Source organism: Periophthalmus magnuspinnatus, chromosome 21, assembly GCF_009829125.3.
Source record: "Periophthalmus magnuspinnatus isolate fPerMag1 chromosome 21, fPerMag1.2.pri, whole genome shotgun sequence".
NCBI classification, from domain to species: Eukaryota; Metazoa; Chordata; class Actinopteri; order Gobiiformes; family Gobiidae; genus Periophthalmus; species Periophthalmus magnuspinnatus.
The window spans coordinates 3,403,185-3,428,663 of NC_047146.1; the positions used below are offsets into that span (position 1 = coordinate 3,403,185).

Sequence of the window (25,479 nt, forward strand, 5' to 3'; positions counted from 1 at the left end):
CAGGATCATTCCCGGAATAGGTGCGTGTGTGAACAGGATCAGGATCATTCCCGGTTAAGTGTGTGTGTGTGTGTGAACAGGATCAGGATCATTCCCGGGATAGGTGCATGTGTGAACAGGATCAGGATCATTCCCGGGTAAGTGCGTGTGTGAACAGGATCAGGATCATTCCTGGGATAGGTGCATGTGTGAGCAGGATCAGGATCAGGATCATTCCCGGGATAGGTGCATGTGTGAACAGGATCAGGATCATTCCCGGGATAGGTGCATGTGTGAACAGGATCAGGATCATTCCCGGGATAGGTGCATGTGTGAACAGGATCAGGATCGTTCCAGGGTTAAGTGCGTGTGTGAACAGGATCAGGATCATTCCCGGGATAGGTGCGTGTGTGAACAGGATCCGCAGACACAGGAGATCGGAGTTTGAGGAACGTTTATTCTTTCTTTGGAGCTGATCAGTCACAGGTTTGGTTCAGTCAGTTTCACAAATAAAGCGCAGGACTCCCACACAGAGGCATTCAATCGGAAATAAAGGAGCACTACGGAACTTTTCTTGTTGAGGACCTGCCTAGAATATTCCACAGTATGGAACTGAACTAATCTAACGCTTCACACTAAGAACGACTGCTTCACAATGTATTTCTGCACGATAGACACGTTTAATGCCGTACTGTGGAACATTTCAGGCAAATAATAAAAGCAGGCGAGCAACTCTTCAACCGAAAAGTTACAGAGTGCGTCTTTTAAGATAAATGTAGAAGCAGCAGATTCACTGAAAGCAACAAAATCAATGAAAACTATGTCCTGTAAGAAGTTTTCAGTTTATATGGAAAATTACATCAATGGAGTGATAAAAAAATATATCAAAATCCTCCAAACTGGGAAAAAGTAATAGTAGTAGTAGTAGTAGTAGTAGTAGTAGTAGTAGTAGTTGGCCTAACAGTATTTTTTCGTAGTAACAGATGCTTCCAGTGGAATAAATTAGGGGAATAGCTGCTAATGCTGCTTCATGTTATGCCCTGGTCTAGTCCTGGTCTAGTCCTGGATTAGTCCTGGATTAGTCCTAGTTTAATCGTGGTTCAGTCCTTATCTAGTCCTGGTCTAGTCTTGGTTTATTCCCGGTTTATTCCCGGTTTGGTCCTGATTTAGTCCTGATTTAGTCCTGATTTAGTCCTGGTTCAGTCCCTGGTTCAGTCCTGGTTCAGTCCTGGTTCAGTCCTGCTTTAGTCCCGGTTCAGTCCTGGTTCAGTCCTGGTTCAGTCCCGGTTCAGTCCCGGTTCAGTCCCGGTTCAGTCCTGGTTCAGTCCCGGTCTAGTCCTGGTTCAGTTCTACTTTATTCCTGTTTAATCTTAAATCTGTGCAGTCCTGTCTTGCCTCTTTCATTTCCGTCAAAAATCAGCACCAAACTTTCTCCAACTCTCCCTGAAAATCCTCTTTTATATTTAATAATAATTCAAAATTTATCTCCAAAAATAAAGACAAAAACAGTGAGATTTTTTTTTATGTACAAGAAGTTTTAAAAACTAGAGCAGGAGGAAGGCACTGTTTGTGAAATGTGACATTTTTGACATAAAAATCAGTTTTTCTTTATTATCCCAAATCTTTTTCATGTTATAACTTCATTGAAAAATAAATATCTATCATTTTCTTAAAATTTAAAATAGTTTCACCATTTTAACCCAAACTAAAAATGTGAAAAATTACCGTAAGTATAAAAAGGTTACAACAATTTTTTGAAAACATTTGATATTGCAGAAAAAAATAGAAACAGACAATTGACATTTAATATACAAGTTTGTAAAAATGAATACAATTTTTTTTTTGTTATTGAGGATGTGCCTGGTCCCTTTGAAGGAAAATATGTGCCAACTCTGCAAAAATGAAGATCTCACTCTGTTCAAAGTGAAATCAGAAATTTGATCATGTTTTGAGCAAAAAAAAAAAAAAAAAAAAAGCAGTTTTGTAAATGTCTGAAAACCACGTTATGTCTTTGTTTTATCGCCGCGTCACCACTGAGTGTGACGTGTCACTGTGTTTGATTTATATTAAATAAATATGAAAACAAGTCCTGGTTTGGACCTGGTTTGGACCTGGTTTAGACCTGGTTTAGACCTGGTTTAGACCTGGTTTAGACCTGGTTTGGACCTGGTTCAGTCGTTATTGATTTCTTATCTATTTCCGGTCTAGTCCTGGTTTAATCCTGGTTTAATCCCAGTCTGGTCCCGATTTAGTCCTAATTTAGTCCCAGTTTAGTCCTGGTCTGATCCTAATTTAGTTCTGGTTTAGTTCTAGTCTGGTTCGGTCCTGGTTTAATCCCGGTCTGGTCCTGGTTTAGTCCCGATTTAGCCCTGGTTTGTTCCTAGTTTAGTCCTGGTTTAGTCCTAGTCTGGTTCTGGTTTGGTCCTGGTTGAGTCCTGGTTTAATCCCAGTCTGGTCCTGGTTTAGTCCCGATTTAGTCCTGGTTTAGTCCTGATTTAGTCCTGGTTTGTTCCTAGTTTAGTCCTGGTTTAGTCCTAGTCTGGTTCTTGTTTGGTCCTGGTTGAGTCCTGGTTTAATCCCAGTCTGGTCCTGGTTTAGTCCCGATTTAGTCCTGGTTTAGTCCTGATTTAGTCCTGGTTTGTTCCTAGTTTAGTCCTGGTTTAGTCCTAGTCTGGTTCTGGTTTGGTCCTGGTTGAGTCCTGGTTTAATCCCAGTCTGGTCCTGGTTTAGTCCCGATTTAGTCCTGGTTTAGTCCTGATTTAGTCCTGGTTTGTTCCTAGTTTAGTCCTGGTTTAGTCCTAGTCTGGTTCTGGTTTGGTCCTGGTTGAGTCCTGGTTTAATCCCAGTCTGGTCCTGGTTTAGTCCCAATTTAGTCCTGGTTTAGTCCTGATTTAGTCCTGGTTTGTTCCTAGTTTAGTCCTGTTTAGTCCTAGTCTGGTTCTGGTTTGGTCCTGGTTGAGTCCTGGTTTAATCCCAGTCTGGTCCTGGTTTAGTCCCGATTTAGTCCTGGTTTAGTCCTGATTTAGTCCTGGTTTGTTCCTAGTTTAGTCCTGGTTTAGTCCTAGTCTGGTTCTGGTTTGGTCCTGGTTGAGTCCTGGTTTAATCCCAGTCTGGTCCTGGTTTAGTCCCAATTTAGTCCTGGTTTAGTCCTGATTTAGTCCTGGTTTGTTCCTAGTTTAGTCCTGTTTAGTCCTAGTCTGGTTCTGGTTTGGTCCTGGTTGAGTCCTGGTTTAATCCCAGTCTGGTCCTGGTTTAGTCCCGATTTAGTCCTGGTTTAGTCCTGATTTAGTCCTGGTTTGTTCCTAGTTTAGTCCTGGTTTAGTCCTAGTCTGGTTCTGGTTTGGTCCTGGTTGAGTCCTGGTTTAATCCCAGTCTGGTCCTGGTTTAGTCCTGATTTAGTCCTGGTTTGTTCCTAGTTTAGTCCTGGTTTAGTCCTAGTCTGGTTCTGGTTTGGTCCTGGTTGAGTCCTGGTTTAATCCCAGTCTGGTCCTGGTTTAGTCCCGATTTAGTCCTGGTTTAGTCCTGATTTAGTCCTGGTTTGTTCCTAGTTTAGTCCTGGTTTAGTCCTAGTCTGGTTCTGGTTTGGTCCTGGTTGAGTCCTGGTTTAATCCCAGTCTGGTCCTGGTTTAGTCCCGATTTAGTCCTGGTTTAGTCCTGATTTAGTCCTGGTTTGTTCCTAGTTTAGTCCTGGTTTAGTCCTAGTCTGGTTCTGGTTTGGTCCTGGTTGAGTCCTGGTTTAATCCCAGTCTGGTCCTGGTTTAGTCCTGGTTTAGTCCTGGTTTAGTCCTGGTTTAGTCCTGGTTTGTTCCTAGTTTAGTCCTGGTTTAGTCCTAGTCTGGTTCTGGTTTGGTCCTGGTTGAGTCCTGGTTTAATCCCAGTCTGGTCCTGGTTTAGTCCCAATTTAGTCCTGGTTTAGTCCTGATTTAGTCCTGGTTTGTTCCTAGTTTAGTCCTGTTTAGTCCTAGTCTGGTTCTGGTTTGGTCCTGGTTGAGTCCTGGTTTAATCCCAGTCTGGTCCTGGTTTAGTCCCGATTTAGTCCTGGTTTAGTCCTGATTTAGTCCTGGTTTGTTCCTAGTTTAGTCCTGGTTTAGTCCTAGTCTGGTTCTGGTTTGGTCCTGGTTGAGTCCTGGTTTAATCCCAGTCTGGTCCTGGTTTAGTCCCAATTTAGTCCTGGTTTAGTCCTGATTTAGTCCTGGTTTGTTCCTAGTTTAGTCCTGTTTAGTCCTAGTCTGGTTCTGGTTTGGTCCTGGTTGAGTCCTGGTTTAATCCCAGTCTGGTCCTGGTTTAGTCCCGATTTAGTCCTGGTTTAGTCCTGATTTAGTCCTGGTTTGTTCCTAGTTTAGTCCTGGTTTAGTCCTAGTCTGGTTCTGGTTTGGTCCTGGTTGAGTCCTGGTTTAATCCCAGTCTGGTCCTGGTTTAGTCCTGATTTAGTCCTGGTTTGTTCCTAGTTTAGTCCTGGTTTAGTCCTAGTCTGGTTCTGGTTTGGTCCTGGTTGAGTCCTGGTTTAATCCCAGTCTGGTCCTGGTTTAGTCCCGATTTAGTCCTGGTTTAGTCCTGATTTAGTCCTGGTTTGTTCCTAGTTTAGTCCTGGTTTAGTCCCGGTTTGGTCCTGGTTTACGATGCCAAAATTTTGTGACCGATATTATATTTTTATCCAAAATTGCATAAAAACGTACAAGATTGGCTTTATAATAATGATCAAATTAAATTAAAAAATCATATAAAAATCTTCTAAATCAGTTGTGAGTCGTGTCTAACTGTTTGACAAAAAGAGCGACAGTAGCAGAGTCAGTAAAGACGATCACCCACCAGCTACAAAGTTCGTGGTTCAATCTTTTCCCGTGGTATTTGCAAATCACCATCGCGTCCTTGAGTTTTTTTTAAAGTCAATTTAAACCAGAAAAATCCTCAAATCACGATCAAATTTCTTAGATTCAACATTTAAACCCAAACGGATCAACATTTTTTGCGTAGAACGCCCAACCACCTCTTTGGCGTCAGGAGGGGGCGGGGCCAGAATCACAGGCTCGCAGTTCATTGGACGAGGTCACATGACATCAGGAGTTTTTTTGTTTTGTTTTTTTAAAGAGGAGAGGGCGGGGCTAGTGTGATAAGCAGCGGACGCAATAACAACCAGAAATGAAAAAATGAAAGAAATTATAGACGACGTTTACATGAGAGATTTGACTCACCAATTTTCCAAAAACATTTTTATATTTTTTAATTCAAATTTAAGCTTTATTTCCTCAGTTTGGGTATCATTTTTTTTTTGTATTATTATTTTAATTATTTTTATTAAAAGTATTACTTGTCACATTGAATATGTCGTATTTTCCCGACTTTAAGAAGCACTTTTTTCCATAGTTTAGCCGGGGAGCGACTTGTACTCAGACGCGACTTATATATGTTCTTTTTCTTCATTATTATGCTTTTTAAAAATTATTTATGTTTTGTTTTTGTTTTTTTTGGTGCGACTTATACTCAGATATGACTTATACTCTGGAAAATTTATTGAACTAAAGGTAAAAAAAATATATATAAAAATATGGTGGTCCTGTACTTATACATATAGGATTCATTATAATAAAATAATAATAATAATTAAAAAATAAAATAAAATAAAATAAAAAAATAAAAATAATAATAATAATGCTTTGAAGGTCCAACTAATTCATAAATCCAATCACAGTTCACCTTTTCACACATTTTGACACTGAACAAAGGCGTCGTTAATAAAAGTCCCCGTTTGTACGTCACCCGCCAAAAAAAACAAAAAAAAAAACTCACTGAATTTTTTAAAATCTAATAAAAGTTACAGAAAATAGTGAATTAGACCAGATTTTACAGATTTTAGAGATTCCTTTGACAATATTCATGTTTTCTCAAATGTAAACGTCATGGATAATTTCACACATTAAAGATCTCATCCCCCCGGAGCCGCAGACAGGGGGCGCCCTCTAACCCCTCACGTCTTTGCTCTTTCGCCGTTTCACACCGTACCTCATTTCTCTCCATGTTTTTCGTAGCCTCTTCTATCCGTGAAGGCGTCTCTCATTTCCGTGTGTTTTTTAATTGTCGAATAACAGTTTTGTATAATATTTCCGGGATTGTTACGTCGTTTTAATGATCCGTTTGTCTTATTTCTCGGCGCGTTCGGTGAATGCGAGTTAAATCCGCGTCTGCAGCTGTCTCTCATTTGCGTCCGTGTTGGGTGAAGGCGTTCTCGACGCACAGGACGATGTACTGCCCGCTACAGGAGCTGGACGTCTGGTGGAGCAGGCGCCCGGAGTTCAGAGCGGACGCCAAACCGCTCACGGCTCTGTCCCCGGCTCTCCACGTCTCGCAGTAGTTATCCGTCTGACGTTGGCCCTGAGAGCTGGAGCCGTGCCACACCATCTTCTCCGGCCTGGGGAGGGACAGGACAGCGAGAGGCAGAGGGGGCGGGGTTAATAAACGCGGACTTATTAGTGAAATAAAAGTGTAAATAAAACTTAAAAGAAACCGACCAGGCGCTGTCCCTGAGAATATCGCGTCCATCGAAGGAGTAGATGGGAACGTTCTCCCTCAGTTTTGCTGCGTTGTCGCCGAAAATCGACTCCCAGTTTTCAAACAAAACTTGACCCTTGGGGGAAAAAAGAAAAAAAAATCACATTTACGAGTTAATTTTGGGTCTAAAACGTCACAGTCAGGGTTTGATTTAACTTTTTAGACGAATAAAATGTACAGATGATGAAAGAAGAATCAAATCTAACTGAAAATACGTCTTACATTTGAGTAGAATAAGTTACAGCTGATGCCGTCAACGTTTCCTGGGGGTTTGAAGCTAAATGGAGGAACTGTTGTGTCTAAAGTTCTGTTATTAAAGTGAGACTTGAATCTTTTAACACATTTTAACTCAATCTCACCATAAAGAACTGATTTAGCTGGAACCACAACAGGTGAGATGATCTGTGCTCTTAAACAAACCTCTCACACATAAGCTAGCTAGCATTAGCCAAGAGTTTTTAGTCACTTTCACCTTTTTTTGTGTCAAAAATCAAACTTCTAAACTGGACCAATTAATGCGGCTTAAACAAACTCCTGAAAATTAGTTGTTTAAATCCATTTTGTATTTTTTTTGTTGAGTTTTTAGACTTAAAAAACGTTTTCCAATGTTTGCTAACGTGAGCAAAGCGTCACCGTAGGAGCTGCTCGGTATTCTGCCATAGACATAGATGCGCAATACCCTTAGCGTGATGTCACAAGTCAAAGTATCAATGTAGAGTAAATTAGTTTCATAAATCAGCATCAAATATGTCTTTTTTTCCCATAACTTTAGCGTTAATTTATGAACTTTATCACTAAATTAATTCAGTTTGTTAGCCTCGCTATAGCTAACTCATCATATTTATTTAACATCATTCAGTTATGATCATTATTGACCAAAACAACACAAGAAATATCAGATATATCAAAAATACGACTAAGACTCAGTCCAGATGTTTGACTTTACTCGTTTTTGTTTTTTTTTAAACTGGAATGTCTCAAAATTTGCTCTAATGAAATATCAGATTTCGGTATCGGCTGCAAAAGAATCGTATCGATAGTTAGTTCTTATTGAGTCTTCGGTGACCTTCAGATTGAGGATTCGGTATCCGTCTCGGTCGGACTTGCGCACGACGGTGTAGAGGTCCTGAAGTTTGGACGACAGAAAAGCTCTGAACGTCCCCGTGAGGCCCACGGCTCGGGCCTGTTGGAAACACTGGAAGTCTGCTCCTCGGATTCCCCTCATGTTCCCAGACTGAGGAGAGTTCAACGCGATCAGGTGCAACTGAGGAGGAGAAGGAGGTGTCAGACAGGAGGAGAGGGGGAGAGAGGGAGAGGGGGAGAGGAGGAGGACAGGAGAGGGGGAGAGGAGAGGAGGAGGAGAGGGGGAGAGGAGCAGAGGGGGAGAGGAGAGGAGCAGAGGAGGAGAGGGGGAGAGGAGGGGAGGAGGAGAGGAGGAGAGGAGGAGGAGAGGGGGAGAGGAGCAGAGGAGAGGAGAAGAGGAGGAGAGGGGGAGAGGAGGGGAGGAGGAGAGGGGGAGAGGAGAGTTCAACGCGATCAGGTGCAACTGAGGAGGAGAAGGAGGTGTCAGACAGGAGGAGGGGAGGAGAGAGGGAGAGGGGGAGAGGGGGAGAGGAGAGGAGAGGAGGAGAGGAGAGGAGCAGAGGAGGAGAGGAGAGGAGAGGAGGAGAGGAGCAGAGGAGGAGAGGAGAGGGGGAGAGGAGAGTTCAACGCGATCAGGTGCAACTGAGGAGGAGAAGGAGGTGTCAGACAGGAGGAGAGGAGGAGAGAGGGAGAGGGGGAGAGGAGAGGAGAGGAGAGGAGGAGAGGAGAGGAGCAGAGGAGGAGAGGAGAGGAGAGGAGCAGAGGAGGAGAGGAGAGAGGGAGAGGAGAGTTCAACGCGATCAGGTGCAACTGAGGAGGAGAAGGAGGTGTCAGACAGGAGGAAAGGAGGAGAGGGGGAGAGAGGGAGAGAGGGAGAGGGGGAGAGGAGGAGAGGGGGAGAGGGAGGTGTCAGGCAGGAGGAGAGTGGGAGAGGGGGAGAGGAGAGGAGGAGGAGAGGTGAGGAGGAGAGGAGGAGAGGTGAGGAGCAGAGGAGAGGAGGAGAGGGAGAGAGGGAGAGGGGGAGAGGAGCAGAGGAGGAGAGGGAGGTGTCAGGCAGGAGGAGAGTGGGAGAGGGGGAGAGGTGAGGAGGAGGAGAGGTGAGGAGGAGAGGAGGAGAGGTGAGGAGCAGAGGAGGAGAGGAGGAGAGGGGGAGAGGAGCAGAGGTGAGGAGCAGAGGAGGAGAGGAGAGGAGCAGAGGAGGAGAGGAGGAGAGGGGGAGAGGAGGAGAGAAGAGGAGGAGAGGTGAGGAGCAGAGGAGGAGAGGAGGAGAGGGGGAGAGGAGCAGAGGTGAGGAGCAGAGGAGGAGAGGAGAGGAGCAGAGGAGGAGAGGAGGAGAGGGGGAGAGGAGCAGAGGTGAGGAGAAGAGGGGGAGAGGAGAGGAGAAAAGGAGAAGAGGCGCAGAGAAGAGGAGAAGAGGAGCAGCTGAAAGAGTTAGAGGAGCAGAGGATGACTCACCCCAGTAGCTCCAGTGTCCAGATGTGGGTTCGGGTGTGGGTTCGGGTGGGGTCTCCTCTGGGTGGTCACTGCTGGATAAGGATACTGGCTCTCCGTCCTGTCGGGGGTGTGGCTGCCGTCCGTGCGTCCGCCCTGAGTGAGCCTGGTGTCGGGGAAGCGCGGGTCGTAGCGCGGGGGGAACGCAGGCTCCACCGGGGGCCTGTACACGGGGGGCTCGACGGGCCGGAGGACGCTCTCGGAGTAATGCCCCGCCCCGTTGTTCTGGCTCTGGTCCTGGCTGTGGTCCCGGGTCTGGTCCGGGTTGTGGACGGGGGACTGGGGGTAGATCACCACGGGAGGGGGGTGCACCTCGGCGACCTCGTTCTCCAGATCTCTGAAGAAGGGATTATAGTCGCCGAGCTGGAAACAAATAAAATTAAAATTAAAATCAGACTAGCTGCTTATCTACTTAAATTTATGTTATTGATTTAAGCACTGACAGATACCACCAATTTCAAACTATTTACTATTTTTTCCGCGCTTTGGACCCTGCGGCTTATACAACAGTGCGGCTAATTCATAGATTTTAACTGGCTAACGTCCACCGGGGGGCGCTCTCCAGCAGTAAACGCAAAAGTGAGAAAGATGCGATTAAAAAAAAAATCACTAGTTTTGATTTTGAACTGTCATTTTCCACATCGCGCCACAGCCTCAACGTGGAAAACACACGAAGAAATGTAAATGATGCAGCTTTTAAAATGAAGACAATGGATCTGCGCAGCAAAGAAGGAAATAGAGCCACTGCGCGTAAGTTTGACCGTTAAAGAAGGAAATAGAGCCACTGTGCGTAAGTTTGACCGTTAAAGAAGGAAATAGAGCCACTGCACGAAAACTTGGCGTTAATGAATCGATGGTGCGACGTTGGAGGCGGCAGCCGGAAGAACTTAGTCGAAGTAAAAACACGACAAAATCTTTCAGAGGAAATAAAAGCAGATGATGCCGTTTTATTTCATGTGTGTTCATCTCGTGTCTTAAGTTAAAACTCAAAAAATCGTCCGTGTGTCGTCTTTCTGTGTAAATATCTCTATTTGTAACACAAGGTTTATTTTCAAGTGCGACTTATATATGTACAAATGTATTTTCTTTTATAATTTAGCTGGTGCGGCTTATATTCAGGTGCGCTCTATAGCCTGGAATTTACGGTAGGTCTTAATTTAAAGCCACAGTGTGTAACTTTTTAAACCCAAAATAGACGAAAAAAGAAAGTTTTATCAATTTGGTTGTGTTTATTGCGCTGAAAAACATGTGTCCTTTTGCTGTGAGGGAACCTGTTGTTCCTTTGGCTAGAATATTCCACATTATTGCACAAAACATATCTCCATGGAGAATATTCCGAAGGATGGCTTTAACTTTCCGTTTCATCTAATGCCGTGATTTAAACCAAACTATTTTTATTTTATTTTATGGAACATGTAACTGTAGTTTTTCTGGTTCCAGCATGAGCTTTTCTCCATGGAGATATTATCGCTTTGCAGGTAATGTTCCACAGTTTAAACTTATTGACTCCCATGTAAACGAGCAGATAACACCACCAGACCAAGCTTCAGGCCGGATCTGTGGAGAGGCAAGCACCGCTCACAGTAAGAATGCACGTTTCTCAAGATGTGGACAACACATTTTTGCGTTTTCTCGGCCACAATACTATTATTTTTTGCTCTCCAAGGTCCTGGTGTCACATGTGAGGACATTACACTGCCCCCTACAGGTGACAGAGGAGTATTACACTTTACAGTTTAGATTCAAGATGGACTTAGTTAAAGCCACACGTTAAAGGCACTTCCAAGACGCTCCGTTTGTTTTTTTCTCAGGGAAAATGTTGCCGCGTTTAGCCTCTTAAATAGTAAATCGTTTTTGCAAATTATTCTTCCGACGTGACTTTATTGTGTTTTATCTAAATTATTAAAACGTAGAACGAATTTCCTCATACGTGGACATCGTTTTTCTCATAAAGTAGAAAGATAATTGTTTGTTTTTACTCTCATCAGGTCCAATCAGCTCAAATAACAAAGAGAAATGAACAAAACCGTGAAAGAGCTCGCGTCTTAAAAGGTTAAATAATAAAATAATCCAACGCCTGGAGCTGACAATAAATCTTGAATTTATTCCTGGGGTTTTAAGTCACAACTTTCCAACGATATTTAATCCAGACGAGGGAAAGGTTGAGCGTTTGCGAATTTACGACAAAACGCCTTTACACGAACAAGGTGAACTGGACAGTGTCTTGCTCAAGGACACGTCATCACTGTGGTTTTTCAGGCTTTAGGGATTCAGTCACCAGCCTTTCGTTTTTCCAAATCCTTAATCCTGAAGAGCAGAGATGGTTTGGTTTCCGCCTCCACCGTCACTGTCTTCATAAGAGGATTATTTATGGCCAATCATAAAGTGGATTTGATCAATAGATTTTATGTTAACGTTAAATTAAAGTCGTGGGACAGACTCTGTGTCCGCCGCAGAGGGCAGTGCATCACTTTAACACGTTTCAATCGCTTTGGTCAGCAATATCTGCAGCAGGGATATCAATAACACTTTATATACGGCGTTTATGAGCGCGGCAACAGAAAGTGGACAGAATGTGAACGCTTTTATCAACAGTTTTGGAGTTTTTTGCAACGCACCAGGACTTGCCGGATGCCCTCCCGCACTCGCAGGTACAGGTCCGCTCTGTCCAGGATGTAGATGAGACTTCCTTCGGGCTGACGGCGTGCAGTGGCCATCATCGTGTCGAATGAGTTCAGAACTGTCACCTGGAACAGAGAGGGTTAGACGACCTTTAGGTGACCTTTAGATGACCTTTAGACGACGTACACATAACCTTTACTTGACCTTCTCTGATGGGACATTCCAGAGTGATACATTTTTCTTTCATGTTACTTTAGTCGGGCAGTGTACAGTGACATGAAGCATAAAACAGAGATGTTTGCTCCAGACTGAAGTTTAACGGCTCATTTCCTTCTGTCGTCTTCACACTTTTATCTGTTCAGCTCCAAACCTCTGGACTCTCAACGTGTCAAAGGACTAAGACTTAATGTCAGGAGCTCAGTTACCGGAGGAGCTCAGCGTAGAGCTGCTGCTCTCTGAAGGAGAGCTGTTCTGGGGACTACAAAGAGGAGACTTACCCCAGAGGAGTGTCCAGGGGAGCCAGGTGGACCGGGGGGACCGGGTGGGCCAGGGATGGTCAGGGCTGGAGGAGAAACAGCGACAAAACGTTTAACTTTAAACATTGAACACAGATCAGAATATAAACAGGACTCACGGGGGTATCCTCCATGAACTGTGGACCCTGGGTTTCCTGGGGGCCCGGGAGGACCAGGGGACCCAGGACGACCATCATACCCAACACCAGGAGGTCCAGGAGGGCCTTGAGGTCCAGGAGGCCCAACCACCGAGTCTCCCTTTGGACCCTGAGAGAGAACAGGGATTTAGTCTGGGTTTGGTCCTGGTTTGGTCCTGGTTCAGTCCTGGTTCAGTCCCAGTCCAGTCCCAGTCCAGACCCGGTTCAGTCCCGGTCCAGTCTTGGTCCAGTCCCGGTCCCTCATACTCACAGCTGGTCCAGGTTGTCCAGGACTTCCCTGTGGTCCCTGTAGGATGTAGTTTGGATCGTATGACCCTCCAGGCTCTCCCTTCTCTCCCTTCGGTCCAGTGTCTCCGTGCTCCCCCTTCAGGTCATTCTGGTATTACAACACGAACACATCAGGTCAGGACAAGGTAATAAACAAAAAAAACCTTGATATTTATTACTGTCTCACTGATATAAATAAAAATCAGAAGCAGTTTCCATCAGGACTCACCAGATATGAGAACACGTCAAAGTTTCCAGTTCCTGCAGAAAATAAAGTACAGTGAGTTTTTGGTCGTGTTTAAAGCTCGACTGTGTCACATTTACACGACCAGTCAAAGGTTTGGATGTTTTTTTCAATGTTTTTTTCTTTATCTTTATGACTTTCTACATTTTAGATACAAACAGAAGAAATCAAACGGCAATCACGCGGCAAAGAAAAACATGGGGAAAAAAAAACTAAATCAAGTTTGGATCTTTAGTTTGCTCCGTCCCACATGTGTTTACTCAGAGTTTTGACGCCTTCAGTGAGAATCTACAACGTCAATAATCATGAAAATCAGAAACGTAAATGAAAAAGTGCGTCCAAACCTTCGCCCGGTCGTGTTTTTGTGTGTGCTCCGTGTCAAACCTGATGCTCCTGGAGGTCCTCGCTCACCCTGGTCTCCTTTTTCCCCTTTCTGACCTGGAAGTTTGAGATATTATTCATTTTATTAATCGTATTTTGCTCCTTTTTTAATCCCATAATGAGGGTACAATTCGGTAGCTCCATATTTTCACATTTCTATATTAGTTTTCGTTGATACTACAGTTTTAGCAGCGTTGAATCGTGCTAAACGTTAGAATTATGAAGTGAAATCTCAAGTGAAAAGTTAGCTCGAGCCGCCGCCGTCCGCATATGCGCTACAGCTGAACCACTGAGCCACAGAGCAGTTACTTTGGCTTATTTTTAAATCCTTTTCACCATCTTCTCCGCCCTTCTGTCTCTTATGAGGAGCCGTCTCGTCATAAACCACCATGTTTTTTTTTGTCATTTTAAATCAGGGGAGTCGACAGAGGGGGGGCAAAGGGGTCTGTTGTCCCGGGGCCCCAGGGTTTTAGGGGTCCCAGAATTAGACCTTCATCATATTAATTCATACTAAAGGGGGGGCCCATGTGAGGCTTCTTGCCCCAGGCCCCTACATTTCTGTTGACGGGCCTGTTTTACCGTGTTTTCTGCACCTAAAACCTTTGATTTTCTCAAAAACCCACAGCGCGCCTTATAATCCGATGCGCCTTATATATGGATCAATATTGGTCGATCGTGACACCCGTAGTCGGGAGGCGTCACTGAAGTAATAGCGGTAATATATTGACTTATCTGTTTTGTTGACATTTTATTGACTTATCTGTTTTGTTGACATTTTATTGACTTATCTGTTTTGTTGACGTTCCCTTTAGCTCTATTTCGTGGATGCGTAACACGACCCCAGATACTACAGTACTTTATATTCTACGCGCCTTATACTGCGTTGCGCCCTATATATTTTTAAATAGGCCACTCATTGAAGTTGCGCCTTATATTCCGATGCGTCTTATAGTGCGGAAAATACGGTAAATGATTGTTTGTACCTCCATAACTCCGGGCGTTGTCTTCAAACCGCTGTAAAGAGAAAGAACAGTCAGTAACAGGACTATAGTATTTGTACAAATTACTGCACAGTTACTGCATTTACGGCTGAATTTATGGCAAAAAGTACCTCAAAAACGCCTCTTTTTGATTTTATTTCTATTTCTATATCAGGGCTGTCCAAACTTTTCTCACCGAGGGCCATGTACTGAAACATATTTGAAGCGTAGGGCCACAGACGAGGGTCGATACGGCGAGTCAAACGGTGCATTTGACACAGGTTTGAGACTTTGTACTGTTAATAAAAACTTGGAGGATTATTTTTAGGTCTGTGTCACAATGCAGTGCGATAATATTCAGGTTATAGCTTCAGTTTGGAGTAAAACATTTTTCCTGATCAATTGGGCCAGTTTAGGAGGAGGCGTGACGGCCAACAAAAATTGGTCTGAGGGTCGCATTTGGCCCCGGGGCCGTAGTTTGGACAGCCCTGTTCTATTTGAATTACCCTAGACACAAGACAGACTTTAATCATTTACAAAAAAGTCACATTTCTTAAACCAAAGCAGCAGTGGAATGTAACGAAGTCAAAGTGGAAATTTTAAGTAACTGTACTTCAGTTAAATACATTTTGCAGTGGATACTTTTTACTTTTACTTCAGTACATTTGAGAGCAGTATCTGTACTTTCGACTCCACTACATTTTTGAACAGAACTGAAAAGTAAAAGTACTTTTTATTATAGTTTGAGAGCTGCTGAAAAGGCTGAGGGTTTATTTTTTAACTCGTTCATAATTTTGAGCAAAACAAAAATACACAAAAATACACAAATAAACAATATAAATGTTTCTGTTGGACAAACTTCAGCACAAATCTGTCTCAAAATCACTACATCTCAATCATTTTACTTTTACTTAAGCCGATTTTTTCATGTGATACTTTTACTTGAGTATTTTTGAGTATCTTAACTTTTACTTCTTCCATCCCTCGCTCCAAACTCCCCGTCTGCCCCAAACCATTTCCCTGACGGAGAATCGTCCTCTCCATTAAAAACACCCGAGCTCATCACCGACCGATCCATAATAATCTCGATTTGAATCACGCTGCTCGAGTCAGCGGCATTACTTTACATTTGTGACAGAGGCTGGACTCACGTTGAAGCGGTCGTAGGGGTGAGAGGGTCCGGGGGGTCCGGGGGGTCCAGGGGGGCCTGGGGGTCCCTGGAAAAAACAGAGAGACTCATTAGAAAAACAAGTGTCATTAAACGAGCCTGTACCTGATGTGTTTTGAGCACAGATTTAGTAAAAAAAACAACAACAGTTTTTCGGGTCAAAAGGGGGTCCACTTTGTGCTGCCTGTGTCTAATTTTAAGTGTTTTTATCCTCCGTAAACCAGGAAGTTGTGTTGTTAGCATGCTAGTTGTTATATGCACGATGGCAAAACTCGCATCCGGTCTCTCAAAATGGTAAAATTTGCTTAAATAAACTCATGGCGCTGAATAATTAAGATGCTCTGAGTGCGTTGGGAATAAGTTTGTTCAGTTTTTCAGGTTTCTACTAAATGTAACTAAATATAATGTAAAATAAATGTAACTACTTTTTAATCGTCAGTTAATCGTTTCTATATTTATTACTTATTCAAATTACAGATATTACATATGGATTTACAAAGATATGGAAAAAATGGCTGTGTAACTGTATCTCCTGATAAAGTGATATTTTAAGACAGTCAGACCTTTTAATTTACCTTGTTGCGGGCCACATAAAATGACACAGCGGGCCGCATTTGGCCCACGGGCCGTGAGTTTGACATGTGTCTAACATCATAAAAAATTTACAGACGGTACCTGAGTTTTACTGCTACAATTTTGATTTACCTTTTTATTTAAATCATGTTAGAATAATATGTTTTATGGTATTGTATAGTGTTTTTATTTTTATTTTTTTTTTATTATTTTCGTCAGGTGGGAACTGTTGCTGTTCTGTTTGGTTTCGCTCCACCACTTGATAGAGACGCACGCCTGGTTTACTAGCAGAAGTGTGGCATATTAAAGTTAAAATTAAGTTATTCAAATTGTATTAAAGGTCATTCAAACTCCTAAATTTGTGTTTGTAATTTTCATGTTTTTTATTTTCTGTCTTTTATTACATCTTTTTAATTGTAATATATGTAAATTATTATAGTTTGACGGCGGCGTTGTTGGCGTCAGCGACCAAGTTTGCACATTAAAATTTAACGATTTATCAAGCTCTCAGTAAAAGAACTCTTTATTGACACGAGGAGGTGAGCAGCTCTTGAGGTCAAAATAAACCCGCTCTGTTCTGTCTCCATGGATCTATTTGTTTTAAGCTTTACTTTCACTTTCAAAACTCCGCTCTGGTCTCTGAGAGTTGTCAAAAGTGCTTATAAACTCATCAACGTGAATAATTAGGATGCTCTGAAAGCGTAAAGTCAGTGAGGAATAACTTTGGATCACTGCAAACTGTTAAAAATGTACGACGGAGTATAAGGGTTAGTTAAATAAAATTAATTATGCGGGCGCTACGAGAAAAAAGTCGTAGCATTTCAACATTAAAGTCGTCATTTTACAAGAATAAAATGACGATTTTAATGAAAATATATCCGAATAAAATGCTCCAAAAACTCTCCATAACGCAGAACGTACTAGTCTACTCATCTCATTCATGCACAGCAGCCGATATTCTCCTAAAATTACGACTTTACTCTAAAAAAATTACGACTTTATTCTCCTAAAATTACGACTTTATTCTCCTAAAATTATGACTTTATTCTCAAAAAATTACGACTTTATTCTAAAAAAATTACAACTTTATTCTAAAAAAATTACGACTTTATTCTCAAAAAATTACGACTGTATTCTCAAAAAAATTACGACTTTATTCTCCAAAAATTACAACTAAAAATTATGACTTTATTCTCCTAAAATTGCGACTTTATTCTCCTAAAATTACGACTTTATTCTCAAAAAATTATGACTTTATTCTCCTAAAATTACGACTTTATTCTCCTAAAATTATGACTTTATTCTCAAAAAATTACGACTGTATTCTAAAAAAATTACAACTTTATTCTAAAAAAATTACGACTTTATTCTCCTAAAATTACGACTTTATTCTCAAAAAATTATGACTTTATTCTCCTAAAATTACGACTTTATTCTCCTAAAATTATGACTTTATTCTCAAAAAATTACGACTTTATTCTAAAAAAATTACAACTTTATTCTAAAAATATTACGACTTTATTCTCAAAAAATTACGACTGTATCCTCAAAAAAATTACGACTTTATTCTCAAAAAATTACAACTAAAAATTATGACTTTATTCTCCTAAAATTACGACTTTATTCTCCTAAAATTACGACTTTATTCTCCTAAAATTACGACTTTATTCTCCTAAAATTACGACTTTATTCTAAAAAAATTACGACTTTATTCTCAAAAAATTACGACTTTATTTTCAAAAAATTACGACTTTATTTTTAAAAAATTACGACTTTATTCTCAAAAAAATACGACTTTATTCTCGTAGAACTATGACTTTAATGTCGAAATGCTACAATTTTATTCTCGTAGCACCTACATAATTTACTTTATTTAACTGACCCTTATACTCCATCGTAAAAATGAACTAGTTCTGTTTTTTATGTTTTTAAGACGGTCAAATTCAGGTACATGGCTTTAATTCTGCATGACTTACTATGATGGTACTTACAGGATATCCAAACCCAGACCCGGATCCTGTCCCGGGTTCTCCCTTCTCTCCTTTGTACCCGTTCACACCAGGACGACCCTACAACACAAATATTGCTAAAATCATAGATGAAAAATAATGAAATGAGTAGGAAAAAAGACAATAAAACATGGACAATAACGGCAAAAATCTAAATGATCACAAATGCAAAAAAACGTAACAAAAAGTGTTGCGTTTAAAGACTCACAGGTCGACCTGGCATCCCGATTTCTCCTTTAACTCCCTGAGGACCTTGAGGACCCTGAACGCATCACAAAAAAAAACATGTGGATATTAAATTAAACATGGTGTAAATAATAAAGACGATACCAGATTTGTAAACATTGACTTACAGGAGGCCCAATGAGTCCGATGGCTCCTCTGTCACCCTGGTATTTAAGAAAGAAAATTAAAGATATGTGGCATTATGATGACAAAGAGCGAAAATAAAAGTGGTAATAAATTTGAAATAATTTGCAAAAATAACTAAGAACTTGGGTCAAATAAGGCACAAAGACTAAAAGTCAAATAAAATAAAAATACTGTACATTTAAGATATATCTAGGCTCTATATAAAAGGTGGTGGGGTAAGGAGAAACGGTGCAAAATTAAAATAAAAAAAATAACGAGAATCCGTAGAAGTGGGTTAAAACTGCAGAACGCACAGCTCCTAGTTCTTTAATGCGCTGTTACCACGGCTACAAACTGAAACGCCCGTCCGCGGTCTATAAACGTCTCACCTATCAGTTATTTCAGTGTGTTCCATGAAGCTCGTCCCTACATTCTACTCACGGCACTTGAGCGTTTGTTTAACTGTTGCTATGGCGATGTCACGGCGACGGACGCAAACCGGTGATTTAAGCCGCGTCCGAACGTCCACCCTCGCCCCTAACCCCTCACTAACTCCATAACCCCGACGCTTCAGCGGACATCGCCTCATTCACAGAGAGCTCACTACAGTCAGGTCATGTGACTCTGGGTCTGCGTGAAGAAAAGTCTAAAGGATAAACTCATAAAACTTGATTTCTGCCGTAAGAAATTATCAGATTTTTTATTTATTTATTTTATTATTTATTTTATTATTATTTTTTATTTATGTATTTATTTTATTATTTTTTTATGTATTTTATTATTATTTATTTTTTATTATTATAAGTCTGTTGTCTTCTTCATGTAATTAATTTGTATTTTGATTTTATTATTATTATTATTATTATTGTTATTATTATTATTATTATTATTTATTTTATTTTATTCTTTTTTTTACTTTACCTATTAAAAACTTGAATAAAAAGATCATAAAAAAAAAAGAAGATCAGATTCAACTGGCAAAAGTGTTTACGGACTAATAACCACACAAAACTCACAAAACTCAGTGAATTCATCAGCTTTTTGTCTGAGATCACTCTGTTATAAGAGAAACAAACTGGCCTCAAATTGAACTTTAACGTAACTTGTTTTTCCGACAGTTCTTATTATACAATCAACTTTTTTTTTTTTTTTACTTTCTTTTTTGATAGAAATCATCCAAACAAACCCGTGGCCCAATTTTCACCCCACCGCTAAAAATGACCCCTAAATATCCCCCTAAGCAGAGAGAAGTGCGGACATTAGGTCAGAGCCGGTGTGATTGAACTGTTCCCAGACGACGTGTGCGTTGTACAGTATTAACGTCTCGCAGTTGACCTTTCGAACTCTCACTGACCGCTGATCTAACTCTGACGAAAGCGTGAGTTGTTGTACAGTTGCGTGGCGCGTGATGTAAATGTAAAATCACTTTTGTCTCTATTTTTCAAATCTGCTCCGTTCTCCTTCGGACTGACCTTCTGTCCCGTGAGGCCCTCCAGTCTGAGGAGGTTTCCGTCGGGGCCCACCACCAGCCCAGGCTCCCCCTTGTCCCCCTGGGACAGAGCGAGACAAAGGCTGTGACATTCACGCTAAAACCAAAACACTTAAAAAAAAAACAGACAGAGGCTTTAACAAGAGAGTCATTTTATCTGTATTATCTGTGTTGTTTTAATTTGTTTATGACGTTCCTGCTTTAGGCATTAGGTTTTCACTGTTTTTATCGTTATTATTCAGACGATCCAGCTCAACCAATCAGTGACCACCCCTTCTCACTCCTCAACCAATCACAATTCAGCAGCCACCAGCGGGACGTTTTAGCAGTACTCAGTGTTGTGTTCGGGACAGTCTTTAAAAACTTTAAATGTTTTTCTTTTACTTCATCTACGATTGTTCACGTGTCCTGGAGAACATAAGTTAATCTCATTATTATAAGTATTTGTAGTTGCTGTAACTTGGACCTTTGCATTTTCACTGCTCTCTGCTGCCGTCTGTGGTGCGTTCAAGGACAACTGGAATTTTGTACTTTAGACGAGAAAGTGCCATCCTCTCACTTTTAGTTCATTATTGCTTTGTATTATCACCTGTAGCTTATTTCTAATGTTTTTTGTATTCTACATTGTGTATTTACATGTTTGTTATGTTTATTAATACCATATATCTGATATTTCATTTGTTGTATCATTCATCACATTCATAGTATTTATTTTCTGCCTTTTAGAAACATGAACATGAACATGAACCGTAAACACAACTTCAGTAACATTTCGCCATCACCATTGTAAAGTCTTGAGCAAACATAAACTTTTAAATTGGGATAATCTAGTAAAATTTCAGGATGCTGACTTGCTCTTCAAAATCCTTCATGGCCTTGCTCCTCCTCCGCTCTCTACATTTTTTACACAGAGTGGCACAAACACCGGAGCTGCTGCCTCAAACAATCTAGTTCTGTCTCTGAGAAAAAGCTCATTTATCCAATCTGCTTTCTCAGTTGGAGCGGTCCAGTTTTGGAACACTGTCCCGCCTCACATCAGAAGTGTGGAGTCACTCAGGACTTTTAAAATCATGGTAAAAAAAAAGGTTATTTCTGAATCAAGCCTGTGATCATCAAATGTGAAACTGTGCTGCTGCCGCCTCATCTGTTCTGTGTTATGTCTGTAGATTTTGTCTGTCTTTGTCTTAAAAAAATAAATAAATAAAAGAGTGGTAGAGTGTGGACTGGCCGAGACTGTGGATATTAAACTAGTCCTAAATACAGTCTTTTCCTGAGGACACAAGTTTGGGTTTCTTTCCAAACACCTCATTTACAGCGGCTTTAACATCCACACTAAACCTAAACGCAAACCAAGTCGATTCAAAAACACGGAGAAACTTTTACCTTCAGCCCGTATCCAGGTAAACCAGGGTCTCCACGCTCGCCTTTAGGTCCAACTGGGCCCTAAACGCAACAGGAAATACTCACGTTAAATATAAAATAACCAAATAGGTGCAAACGGAAGGTTAAGACGTGCTCAAGTGTGTCCAGTAATTCAGCACAAGCACAAAAAAACCACACCTTTAACGACTTTAATTACTAATAAAAACATGTATCGTGCATGTGACCAGGGGAGTCGACAGAGGGGACAAAGGGGTCTGTTGTCCCGGGTCCTAGGGTCTCAGGGGCCCAGATTTGGACCTTGTTAATATTTATTTATATTCGAGGGGGGGCCCATGTGAGGCGTCTTGCCCCGGAACCCCCCAAATTTCTGTTGACGCACCTGCACATACCCACAGTTTTAACAGAAATAGATGAAAATGTGATTGAAAAACGATTAGAAAATGTGTGTAAATTGGACTAGGAAATGCGCCGAGTGGTAAAAACTGCTTTATTTATACCGCAGACTAGTTTTAAAGGGAGTTTTTGTGACGTAGAATTGTCTAAATAATTCTGAGGGTTTTACTAAAGTGTGTGTGTTACGTTATGATTGTCGTGTAAATGAAAAACACTCAAAATAATACTCAAAATAATCAAATACTCACAGGGAATCCAGCCTGACCGGGCAGACCAGGTCCTCCCTGTGCAAATAAGAACATAAAGAGTTAATAAACTATGATATTTATATGATGTTTTAATTATTTATGTGGTTATATATTTAACCACGAACGTCACTGAGAGTTCTGCCCCAGAGGTGAACCTGTGCGTGTTTTTAGTGGAAACAAACCTACGCAGACACAGGGAGAACATGCAAACTCCACATAGAAAGACCAGGGACGCTCAAAAAGAGAATGACAAATGTCCACATGAACTAAAACCTCAAGCTCGATACAGAGTTTGAATCACACTGATAATTAAAGACTCTCACAACAATGATACTGATACTTGTTTAAATGAGGATCTAGTTTAAATATCAGTTTTAGTTCATTCATCCTTCAATTTACTTTCATCTAGTATCACATATGTTCTTTTTTAAACTTATATTTTATTGATTTTAAACAGAACAATGAACAATCTGTCAGCTCTCATTTAAATACAATTTCTATTTTTCCCAGTGTTTTTATTTATTTATTCATGTATTTTTATTTTTTTTATGTATTTATTTATTTACTTTATTCATTTATTTTTTATTTATATAATTTTATTTTTTATTTTTTTTAACTTATATTTTATTGTTTTTAAAAGACATAACAGAACGATGAACAATCTGTCAGCTCACATTTAAAAACAATTTTCATTTTTCCCAGTGTTTGTATTTATTTATTTACTTGTTTATTCATTTATTTTTATTTATATAATTATTTTTTTACTTATATTTTATTGTTTTTATTATTTATTTATTTATTTATTTTTATTTTTTTATGTATTTATTTATGTACTTAGTTATTTATTTTTTATTTATATAATTTTTTTTATTTTTATATATTTTTTAACTTATATTTTATTGTTTTTAAAAGACATAACAATAGAACAATGAACAATCTGTCAGCTCTCATTTAAAAACAATTCCCATTTTTACCAGTGTTTTTATTTATTTATTTATGTATTTTATTTTTTTTTATGGATTTATTTATTTATATAATTTTATTTTATTTATTTTGTTTTTACTTATATTTTATTGTTTTTAAAAGACATAACATTGAACATTTGGTCAGCTCTCATTTAAACAGAACTTAGATTATGTGTAAATCTCCCCATAAAGTGAATTTCTTCCACGTTGTCCTTCCAGTTGTCGAGCGTAGGGGGCGTCTTCTTTATGCTAGTTGCGTGTTATGGCTTTTTTTTGATGCTGCCAATAATATCTTGATTAAATAATACTCCTTTTTTTGGATGTATGCATCAGTGGTTTGCCCGAAATACATCGTTATTCATGTTTTTGGTCGTGTGTACGCAAATATTTTCAAGTTCAAGTGCGTCACATAAAAATCAACTATAAACAAATATATAAATAACACGAAACATAAGAAAAGAACAATAAAACACAACACATCCTGTACAGCGGGTGTTAAATACCAGGGAGAAGAGGAGGGTTTTCAGTCTAGTCTTAAGCTGCGTTAAAGCCTGAGAGGATCTGACAGGCAGAGGGCGCTGTTTCATAGTCTGGGCCACAGAAAAGGCTCTGACACACATTTAAACACAATCTATATCTTTTTTTTTAACTGCGCCTGATACGAAATGTTGTTTTTTGTTTGTCCGAGTGTCTTTTCTTCTTCTTCTCTCACGGTTGAAGGGTCATATGACGTTTTAAACCAGATAAAGAGATTCGTGAAGAAGAGTGACTCACCTGAGCTCCAACTCTGCCAGCGCCGTGGTCCAACTGAGGACGACAGAAGGTCACACAGTATTTATCACGCTCTGTACAAATATATCTGCGTTTTATATCTGACGACGCCTCGCTGTCACTCAAACCAAACTGTGGAACGACGTTTTAATGACACGTTTTGTCTGAAAATTGCTGTGACAGACAGTTTGTCAGTTCTTATTTAGTGAGATTTTCTTGGTTATGCAGCAGGTTTAATAGAAGGTGCAGGTCATGATCCTATTATTCAATCCATTTAATCAAGTATTTATTTAAGTATTTATTTATTTATTTACTCATTTATTTATTTGATTTATTTATTCAAGTATTTATCGAAGTATTTATTTATTTATTTATTTACTCATTTATTTATTTTATTTATTCATTTATTCAAGTATTTATTTAAGTTTTTATTTATTTAAGTTTTTATTTATCAAAGTATTTATTTATTTATTTACTCATTTATTTATTTTATTTATTCATTCATTAATTTATTCAAGTATTTATTTATTTAAGTATTTAAGTATTTAGTTATTTATTTATTTACTCATTTATTTATTTTATTTATTTATTTATTTATTCATTTATTCAAGTATTTATTTAAGTTTTTATTTATTTATTTATTTATTATTTAGTGAGATTTTCTTGGTTAAGCAGGTTTAATAGGAGGTCCATGTATTTAAATTGTATTGTCTGAACCTCTGCACATTTATTTATCTTTATTTATACAAATGAAAGAACTCAAACTCTCTTTTTCACGAGCGCCCTGTGAAAATACAAACAAACACACCCAAAACATTATTTAAAACCTTAAAAACTGGAGCAGGTGTTTTTATTTAAGTGCATTAGAGGCGCCAAAGTGTCCAGATTTATATATTTATTCAATTTTTGAGAAGCAAAATGATCAAAAGCTTTTTTCCCATTTCAGTTCTAGCGCCCCCCGGTGTTTAGACGTAGAAAATGATGAGATCTTGTATTAAAAGTTCTCATATCTCAAACACATATTTTATACAGTGTTGTTCTTTTAGGACAGATCACGACGGACAAATTACTTTTTCATGTGATGAGTTTAAATAGTTCACCTGTTATGAAACGACCAGCTGATTGATTGATTGATTGATTGATTGGTTGATTGATGGATTGATTGATTGATTGATTATGCTCCTTACACTGTCTGGGCTCGTGTAGATGATCTGTCCTGGAGGTCCGGGGGGTCCTGGGGGTCCTGGAAGTCCAGTCCCATCTTGGCCTGGAGTTCCCTGAAGCAGCAGATGGAGAGCACTGGGTTAGACCATCACAGACGCGAAGTTTACAACAAAAAAACAAACAAAAAGGATTATTATATATTATTATATTATAAAGACAAAAACTATAACTCACTCTGTCTCCTTTGTCTCCTCGTTCTCCTTTAATGCCCTGTCAGAGCAACGACACAAACGTCACGTAAAAATACTCAAGTCAACGGTCAAAGTTTGGATTCGCCTTCTAATTTAATGTTTTTTATTTTTCTATTTTTTTTATTTTTTGTGTGGATGTATGAAATTATATAGCAAAGAAAAATAAAAAAAATACTGTTTTTTTTTAAAATATTATATATTCCAATCCTCAAAGTAGCTTTTCTTTTGCTTTGTCAAAAAATAGTTTGCAGATTTATTTTACTACATATATTTTTAGCTTCATATATTTGTGCATCTAAAATGTAGAAAGTAAAAAAACAAATAAATAAATAAAAAATAAAAAAACATGAATGAGAAGGTGTGTCCAAACTTTTGACTGGTAGTGTGCAATATTTATTTATTTATTTATTTATTTATTCAAGAATGTATTTATTTATTTAGTTATTTA

General features: G+C 39.6%; 1 protein-coding gene across 1 annotated transcript in view; it reads right to left on the reverse strand.

The window, feature by feature from the left end:
* Positions 1-5,730: 5,730 nt before the first annotated feature.
* The window catches only part of col18a1a (collagen type XVIII alpha 1 chain a), a 107,160-nt gene continuing 87,411 nt past the window's right edge, over positions 5,731-25,479 (reverse strand). Inside the window, 21 exon segments of the mRNA XM_055230588.1 lie at positions 5,731-6,385; positions 6,486-6,601; positions 7,592-7,789; positions 9,064-9,462; positions 11,718-11,846; positions 12,219-12,283; positions 12,356-12,503; positions 12,645-12,770; positions 12,891-12,922; positions 13,290-13,343; positions 14,270-14,300; positions 15,418-15,483; positions 17,999-18,076; positions 18,225-18,278; positions 18,370-18,405; positions 19,840-19,917; positions 21,240-21,299; positions 21,881-21,916; positions 23,620-23,652; positions 24,804-24,893; positions 25,015-25,050. Coding sequence (XP_055086563.1) covers positions 6,172-6,385; positions 6,486-6,601; positions 7,592-7,789; positions 9,064-9,462; positions 11,718-11,846; positions 12,219-12,283; positions 12,356-12,503; positions 12,645-12,770; positions 12,891-12,922; positions 13,290-13,343; positions 14,270-14,300; positions 15,418-15,483; positions 17,999-18,076; positions 18,225-18,278; positions 18,370-18,405; positions 19,840-19,917; positions 21,240-21,299; positions 21,881-21,916; positions 23,620-23,652; positions 24,804-24,893; positions 25,015-25,050 — 2,079 coding nt within the window. The 3' untranslated portion in view covers positions 5,731-6,171.